Source organism: Leucopleurus acutus (assembly GCF_964270905.1).
Source record: "Leucopleurus acutus genome assembly, chromosome: 14".
Classification (NCBI taxonomy): Eukaryota; Metazoa; Chordata; class Mammalia; order Artiodactyla; family Delphinidae; genus Leucopleurus; species Leucopleurus acutus.
Window position 1 is genome coordinate 26,672,927 of NC_139156.1, and position 8,811 is coordinate 26,681,737.

Here is an 8,811-nt window from a genome sequence, read left to right on the forward strand (position 1 = left end):
CAGTGTTAGCAGCCACTTGCAGGCGGCGGGCCCAAGCGAAGCACACAGTAGGCGGCTCAGAGAACCGCCGTATAGCCTGAGGCGTAAGTGGACAGGGTCCCACGGTGGAGACCGGGCACCTTCCCACTCGGGCTCACCGGCGGTCCAGGAAGCTCCAGCCGAGGGTCTCGGGACTCCACGGAGCGGGAAGCCCGAGGTGCCCCCCATCCCCGCCCGCCTGGACCCCAAGAGCGCGCCAGGGGACAGGCCGGGGTTGGGGGGAGGCGCCCACACCGGCCGCCCCCCCCAGACGGTCCCCAGACCCCTCCCCTCGCCCAGACCCCCAATCCCATACCCGCCGGCCGCCCCGCCCCGGCCCGCCCCGCCCCCGCCCCGGGCTGGGTCCCGGCCCCCGCTCCCAGCCGGGGGCTGCGGGCTCCGGCCGCCCGCCCCGCGCTCCCCCCTCACGCCCGGTGCGGCGCCCCCCGCCGCCACCCTCCCCTCCCCTCCCCCTCCCTTCCCACTTACCCACCCCCCCCCTGCCGGCCCGTTACCCTCCCTCCCGCTCCGGCTCCTCAGCAGCCAGCGGCCACCGGCTCCGGCTGCGGCGCAGAGGCACTCGGCGCGGCGCGGCGAGCTCGACATTCCCTGGGACCTAAGGAGCCGCGTCGGGATCACCCGGGCTCCCGCCCTCGAGCCTTCCTCCGCCGCCGCCGCCGCCCTCGGCTCGTCTGTCCGCGGCCTCCCGCGCACCGGCGTGATCCCGCCGGGGCTGTGCGTGCTCCCCGGCCGCGCGCCATGGGCAGCCCCCGATCGGCGCTGAGCTGCCTGTGAGTACCGCCGCCCCGCGCCCCCGGCCGCGCTCCCGCCCGCCCGCCGCTCACCCTGCGCCCCTCTCTCCCCGCCCGCTTTTGTCTCCCACAGGCTGTTGCACTTGCTGGTTCTCTGCCTCCAAGCCCAGGTAAGGCGCGCTGCGCGGAGGCGGGGGCCGGAGCCGGCGGGGGACGCCGGGGGGCAAGGTCGGGCAGGGGCAAGAGGACCGACCCTGCGGCCGCGCGGCGGGCTGGAAGGCACCTTAGAAATGCAACCCCTAACTACCCCGAGGAGGGAACTAAGGAACAGAGAGGTAGCGCCTGCCTAAGGTCACACAGCCAGCGAGTGGCGAGGCTAGAACCCGAGGTCTCGGAGTCCAGCTCTGTCTCCCACGCCTCCCAGCCAGGTGGGGGTGGATGGGGAACTCTGCGGGCAGCCACACCCGGCCGCCGAGGATGGAGGCATTCGGGGCCCGGGGGCGTTCGTTGTCAGAGGTACGGTGACTGTCTCAGGGACCCTCTCCGCGGCTCTCTGGGGAGGCTTGCGGCGGGACTGGCCGAAGGATCAGGTGCCTAGGTCCTCTGCGGTCTCAACATTTGCTCCGTGAATTTGTCTTTATAAATGTCAGGGGTCGGGCAGCGCTGCCTGCCGACTTAAAAGCACCCTGCTCTTCTAGGAAGGCCCGGGAGGGGGGCCTGCGCTGGGCAGGGAGCTCGCTTCCCTGTTCCGAGCTGGCCGGGAGTCCCAGGGTGTTTCCCAACAGGTGGGTCCAGATCCTTCTCCATCCCGGGCTCATCCATGCTAGGACTGGTCTGTCCGACTTTCCTGGGTGGGGGTGGGGGGCGGGTGGCCTGAGCTGGTATGTTGGGGGGACCCCAGCCGGCTGCCTGGGGCAGTGGAGGGAGGTGCCGGGTGATGGGGGCCACTTGGGCCCCTGGGCAGAGTAGCATTATAATGGCGTGTTGTGTATTTTTCAATTTCCTAAAGGTAACTGTTCAGTCCTCACCTAATTTTACACAGCATGTGAGGGAGCAGAGCCTGGTGACGGATCAGCTCAGCCGCCGTCTCATCCGGACCTACCAACTCTACAGCCGCACCAGCGGGAAGCACGTGCAGGTCCTGGCCAACAAGCGCATCAACGCCATGGCAGAAGACGGGGACCCCTTTGGTAAGGCGAGCTGCGCTGCAGTGGGGTAAAGGTAGCCTGTGGAACGGGCCCCTCTTCCCCAGGCTGCCCTGCTATGACTGGACCTACCAGTCACATCTGCGCTGGCCAGAGGCCTGCACGCTCCCCAGCTCAGAAGGGAAGGAGTTAAGGCGAAAAAGCATCTTGGGGGTCAGCTGGAGAAGAGAGGGTTGGGGAAGGGACCTCGGGGAGTACTCGGCCCACAGGTGCCCCTTCCCTGCCCAGCAGATGAATGAATCCAGGAATCTCCCTTTCCACCTCCCCCTTTCATACCCCTCCCCACTGCAGGTGGAGGCAGAGGGTTCAGGGGGAGGGGGCCCAGGTTTAAGGGAAGCTCTTGAAAGAGGATATGTCGCCAGGGCCCACAAAAGGAGAGTGGGAAAGAGAAGGGAGAGAAATCCCTTCAGCTCTCCCAGCTTGGGGGGGTGTTGCTGTGAACCTTTAAATACTTTGATCAGAAGGGTCAGTTACACATGGGGACTAGGCTAGGAAAAGGGCCCTCCCCTCTGCACTTGTCCAGGAACCCAGGTGGGGCTCCTGGCTGCCGGTGGGGTGGTGAGTACAGGGAGCTACTGCGAGGTAGAGAGGCTGAGGACTGATTGATTTCTAAAGCATTCAATATTCCTTCCTTGAAACAAGGCCAATTTCCAGAGTCCTGGATGTACCAAGAGAAAAGCAAGCCCTCTGGGCTGCTGGTGTTGTTTTTAGAGAGCGATTATTGTGAGTTTAAAAACCTTTAAATAACGACCAAGTTAAACAAGCATGAAAGGAGAGGGGAAGACTCTATTAAAATGTAATAAAAAGGTGAGGCGTTTTAAGAGCTAAGAAGAAAAATGAAGAATGATATAAAACAGAAAAAGAACGAGGCTTTTTTTCAGATGTGGAGTTTGAAAGGAGTTGCAAGTCTGTAAATGTTAAAAAAGAGGTTCAAGATTGTTCTCTATGAATCTCTGGAGAGACCCCCGCGTCTGGCAGAGCGATTAAAACTCTTCTTACTTTCACCTTTTTTAACATTTCCTGAATACTTTCTCCTCTTCTCGAGCCAGTTTGGGGGATCGAGTATGTCTCGCTGCATTTTTTCTGCATCGACGTAGCTGACTTCCCTTCAAAGCTGGAGAAGGAGACATAATTTTCCTGGGATAAATCTGTCACTGGGGTGGAAGAATAGGTTTGAAAATGTTAAGCTTTCCAAAAGCCCAGTCGGGAAAGCTGCCGTAAACTTCGGCCCCAGCTCCCCAGATCCATCCAGGAAGGAGAGTGGGGGCTTTCTGCGGTGGGGTGGGGCTGGGGGTGGCCTGCCTGGTGGCCGAGCTCCCCCGCTGGGCTGGCAGGGCCAGCCTACCGTCCCTTTGTCCCTCCAAACTGGCTACTTGCTGCCCTTCTTAGCTTCCAAGGAAAGGGAATGAATGCCTGGCTCCTCCTGGGTTTACTCCCATTGGAACAAATGGTCCAGCATCCTTGGGTTTTGGGGAGGGAAGAAGAGGCTAAGCTGCTCATGGGGGAATTCCTCTTCAGACATCAGAGGTCTGATGCCCACTTCTCTCCTTACAATTATAGGAGGCTTCCCAGTTTCCCTGGTCCCTGCCTGGTGAGCAGGAGCTGGAGGGCCCAAGAGCAAAGGCTTAGGGTGTATAGCCAGGACAGGAAGAATCTGGAGGAGAACAGCAGAGAAGTCCCAGTTGCTTCCTTATGGGCCCCAGGAAGGGACAGAGGGCTCCATCCCTATCTGCCCTGTTTGGCCAGAATTTCAGAATGGAATCCCCTCCCATCTTCTCCAGTCGGTATCCTTCCTGGCCCTTAAAAATAGTTGCTCCTTGCCCTGGAAGGCAGACCAGGAGAGGGATGAGCAGACTGGCTGGGTCCAAGAGGAGGTGGGTGGGAGGGGAGGTGACAGCTGCATTTCCCTGGCTGACTTGGAGCCAGACTGGGGACTTGGCTACTGGGTCCCAGCTCTGTGCTTCTGTGAAGGGGGGCAGGTAGTCACAGGCTGGGCCGTGAGGGCTGCCTTGCTGACCTGTGCCCATCACCTCCCATTAGTTTCAGGGACAGAGAAGGTGCCACCTTGTCAGTACAGGCTGGGAGGCAGACCTGGGAGTACCCAAACTTCTTTCTCAAGGAGGGAAAAGGCTGCAGTAGGGAGGGCAGGAGACCCAGCCCCTTCTGTCCCATCCCAAACAGCTAAGTCGGTCCCCACTCCCTTCTTGGTGACAGCCTCAAAGGGAGGAGTTGTGCAGAGAGTGGACAGGGACCAGGGCTTCTGTGGCAAGCTGGCTGTCTAAGGGGAGAGGGGAGTGGGAAGAAGGCACAGAATTCAGCTCCCTGTCTCCTGGCTCTCAGTGAGAGGCAAGCACACCTGATTTTCTCTCCTCCTCACCTACAGAAAGTGTTTGGTCACTGGGGTGAGAAGCCCAGTGCTGCTGGAGGGTGAGAGAAAAGATTATTGAGTTGTTGATTTCTGAACACTGGGGCTGGGGACTGGGGTGACTGGGAAGCGTTGGGAAGAGATAGCATCCTCCCAGCTGGTTCTGGGAAAGCAGCCGGCCATGGGCTGTGGGTGTAGGGAGAGCTGTCTCATCCCTATCAGCTTCTCAGCAGAGCAGGGGTAGGGTGGTGTGGCCAAGGCTGTGGGTTAGAATCCGAGGCACCAGAAACGAGAGAGTGCTTTTATGTTTGACCTCAGGAGTGGAGGTCACCACTGCACCCCAGACATTTGTAATGATCTGTGAGGCATGTGCATATAATATTCTGAGTTGGAAGAATCCTCAGAGATCTTTGATTAGAAGCAGAATTCTAGTCAAATTAAAATTTACTTGAAGCCTCGACATAAAAGTTATTAGTCTGGTTTTAAAAGAGGGTCTTTTCAGTTTGATGGCTCCAAGACCCCTCTGCAGAAACCAGTTCATATGCCATGATCTCATTCACCCCCATTCTGTAAACCCAGGTAAGGGGACGGTCTGAAGCCCAGAAAGGAGACTTGACTTTCCCAGGGTTGCACGGCATGTTAGTGGCTGGAGCCCACGCCTTGGGTACCTGGCTCTTGGAGCAGTTGCTTCTGGGAAGGGCCAGCTGGGATGGGGACATGGAGCACTGGGGGTCAGGGAGCTGCTCATAACCACTCTCCCCCCACATTCCCTGACAGCAAAGCTCATTGTGGAGACGGACACCTTTGGGAGCCGGGTTCGAGTCCGAGGAGCTGAGACAGGCCTCTACATCTGCATGAACAAGAAGGGGAAGCTGATTGCCAAGGTGAGGTCTTAGAAGGAAGGGGGGGGGGGCGGCTGGGGCCTGGGGAGCAGGCTGGGCTGGCTGAGCTCCTCCAGGATCCCAACAAGGTGGGCAGAGACAGAGGGCCACCTTGGGCTTACCTAATGATTGGATGGTGGGGGAGGTGAGGGAGGAGGAAGCTGAGAGATGAAAAGCTATAAAAGCAAAGGAGGAAGAAGGCAGGCTAGGGAAGGGGCGGGGGGGGGGTGGTTGGTAAATTCCATATATCTTTTTAACAAATCGCCAAATTGCTTTGCTATTATGTCCAATTACATGGTACCAGCATTTGGAATGTTCAGTAAGCCGCAGGCCCAGCCCCTCGGCGGAGCTCTGAAATGGCCCCATTAGTCACGGCTCCTCTACAGCCTCGAGCTCCCCGCTTCCTGGGCTTCTGGGGCTTGGGGCTCAGCATCTTCTCACCGGCCTTCCTTCCCCCATAGGGTGGCAGTCCTGGGGCTGCAGGCCGGCATCCTGAGGGGCTGAGGGGGGCAGGTGGGGAAACGGGTGCTAGCAGCTTGGGCCAGACTGGTGGGCAGGAGGCCAGGGTAGGCAGGGGCTGGGCCCCCTCTCTGCCTCTCTGTGTTGGGGCCCAGCCCCTCGGTAGACAGCCATGTGTCACTGCTACCCAGGAGGACAGGAAGTTGCCGGGTGGGCTGTGAGTTGTCAGGGATTAGAGAGCGGGTGCCCGGGCAGGGGGTGGGGCTGCCCACCCTGCCATCTGCTGGGGTGCCCACCTGCTGTCTGGGGCCGCCTCCCCTCTGCCTCTGATGGGGGCGGGTTCTGGACAGAGCCCGGTGACACCGTGTCTGGCCCCCCCTACCTGCAGAGCAACGGCAAAGGCAAGGATTGTGTGTTCACGGAGATCGTGCTGGAGAACAACTACACGGCCCTGCAGAACGCCAAGTACGAGGGCTGGTACATGGCCTTCACGCGCAAGGGTCGGCCCCGCAAGGGCTCCAAGACTCGGCAGCACCAGCGCGAGGTCCACTTCATGAAGCGACTGCCCCGCGGCCATCACACCACAGAGCAGAGCCTGCGCTTCGAGTTCCTCAACTACCCGCCCTTCACGCGCAGTCTGCGCGGCAGCCAGAGGACTTGGGCCCCCGAGCCCCGATAGGCCCTGCCCGGCCCCTCCCCGCCGCTCCTAGCGCCGGAGGTTTCTTCTGGTGCAGGATGAGGTCTGCGCTACTGAAGGCTGGGGAGGAGCTGGGGGAGCCCTGGGCCCTAGTTGTTGATAATTGTTTGCTGTTGGGTTTTTTGTTGTTTTTTTAAACAAAAGAGAGGCTCTATTTTTGTATTCCACTTGGCTGTGGCGTCTGACTTCTTAACTCTCAGGAAGGCCAAGTGAGTGGCCTAGACTGGGATTCCAGCGGGGGTTTCCTGGGGGTGGGGGGCTTTTTCTAGTCCCGCAGAGGCGCTCCTGAGACCCCAGCAGCTGCAGGGTAAGACTGCTAGGCCGCCAGGGGCTCCATTGCACCCCCAGGTGGGGGCAGGGAGGAAAGAGCCTGAACTTTAGGTTAGATCTTTCAAGGGCGGGTGTCAGTGGAGGGTGGTTGGGTATTAGTTGCTATTAAATGACTGAAATATTTATTTAACTGACGTATTAAAAATGTGTGTTGGAGAGTGAGTCCTCCTGGGGTCAGCGCCCTCCCCCCGCGCTGCCCCAGCTGGCAGGCGGCTGAGAGATGCAGCAAATCAGGCAGCAGCTCTGACTGCAGCCTCCCTTCTACCTAAGGAGCCACACCTGTTGGCCGTCCCTATCATTGTTGCTGGAGGGGTTTTCTTGGGAGGACAGAAGCAGGGAAAGGAGCAAGAAGAGGCTCTTAGCTGGTCCTGGGACCTCTCAGACATGGGCTTTTAATAGGAGTCATTGTTAACACTTCCCCAGGCCACCCCTGGGCCAGAAATGATGACTTTGCTAGGACTGGAGTTGTAATCATGGATTCAGTGGGTCCTTTAAAAAGTGCCTTTCTGTGTATGCCTCGGTCTGTGTGGGAGACAGATCAGAGATGCCAGAGCTAGTTCTTTCTGAGTACCAGGCTCCAGAAAATGAAAGAAGAGAGCAGCTGCCGGGGTCCAAGGTGGAGGTATGTTGGAGGGGGGCTGCCAAGGCTGGTGTTGACAGTCGTGACATGAAACAAGTGTTAACTTTGGGATATCTGGTTAGAAAGCTATGAGCAGAAGGTGCTGAGCTCAGGCGCTGCAAAAGACCCCAGGGGACTGTGGTCCAGGGAGAGGCTGCCAACCTTGGAGAGACCAAGCCTAGAGGGAGTGGAACTGGCATTGGCCGGGAAGGGAAGCTCACAGGCCTAGAGCAGAACTCATCTCTGGCCAGGGGGGGAAGCAGCAGGTGGTAAGTCAGAAGGACTAGCCTGTGAAGAAGGACTGCTATGGATGAAGGAAGACCAGGTCATGCTATGACAATGGTAGAGCAGGTCATTCATGGCGTGGGCAAGAGGACTGGCCTGTGGTGGGTGGAGGGGTGGGTTCTTGGAGGTGGACTGGTGAGATTGGCATCACACTACCTGGAAGAGAGCCCAAGCCCAGAGGCAGCAGGTCTCCTGAGGTCAGAGCTGGCCCAGTCATCATACCTGAGCTCTCATTCTGGTTGCTTCCACTGCCTTCTTTGGGCTGGTCCCATAGCACAGTTACTGGACGAATCCAGAAACCTCTTCCTTCTGGGCCTCTGGTCCTTTGGGTGGAGGGCAACCCAAGGCTTCCTAACCACGTGGGCCTCCAAGAGTTGCAGCCACAAATCCCAGGCTCAGGCCATCCAGATGGATCAGAAATCCTAGGGCTCAGTGGGAAGCCTTGGAGAGGTTGGGGTACCATGGGGCCTCTTCTGGCCTGCTATGGGGGTGAAGGGCTCTGGACAGAGTAGGTTTCTCCTGGTGCATAGATACGAAGGATGTGGGGAGGGGGCTCTAGACATCTCTCTTCCAGCTCCCCCAGCTCTTAGTGCCTCCTCTTCTGCTCCATCCCCTCCCCTCCCCCTTTAATTAATTCTGGGTGAGCAGCCTGGCTTTATTGTGCAAGGAGCTGGGGTCTCACTGTGGGAAAAGTCACACCTTCTGAGCAGCTTCTGATGCCATGCAAATGAAGAGACCGTCCAGGAAACGCTTTCATCTGCACGGCCGCCTGTCCAGCCCCCAGCCCAGTAATTACCCACATTTCATTTGTTTGAGAGCAATTCCTGGGGGAAACCACAGGGTAGGAGGGAGTCTGGGGGGTGGATGGAATGTCAGACTCTCCCTGCCTGTGATCCTGGCCACAAAGTGGGGCCAGGCTGGGCCAGGGTGGTCACTGGCTAGGCCAAAGCTACCCTGAAGCCCACAGGCTGGGGATGCCTGAGTACTCCAGGGTGGTAGGGTGGAACTGTGCAACGGTTGCGACGACAGAGAAGAGGTGGGTTGTCCAGAGAGCCGGACCTGCCTCATGGAGAAGGGAGAGATGACTGATGGGGGAGTAGAGGTGGACAGGAGGGTGGTGATCTTGTCCTTGAGGTGACCTGAGGCTTTGGGAAGGGGTTGACTCCCAGCAGGACCCCCAGCCAGGCACCCTGGGGAGCT

General features: G+C 59.0%; 1 protein-coding gene across 4 annotated transcripts; it reads left to right on the plus strand.

Annotated features, from left to right (window-relative positions):
• Positions 1-777: 777 nt before the first annotated feature.
• FGF8 (fibroblast growth factor 8) lies at positions 778-6,359 on the plus strand (the record flags this gene model as incomplete). 4 transcript variants are annotated; one of them, XM_082854989.1, is made up of 6 exons in its annotated part: positions 778-809; positions 904-940; positions 1,469-1,555; positions 1,780-1,960; positions 5,118-5,224; positions 6,069-6,359. In XM_082854989.1, 6 exons carry the CDS (start codon positions 778-780, stop codon positions 6,357-6,359), a joined length of 735 nt encoding a protein of 244 aa, XP_082711115.1. The 4 variants fall into 4 exon arrangements, with proteins under 4 accessions (XP_082711115.1, XP_082711116.1, XP_082711117.1 ...); XM_082854990.1 differs by having other exon boundaries at positions 1,813-1,960; XM_082854991.1 differs by lacking the exon at positions 1,469-1,555.
• Between the last annotated feature and the right edge of the window lie 2,452 nt (positions 6,360-8,811).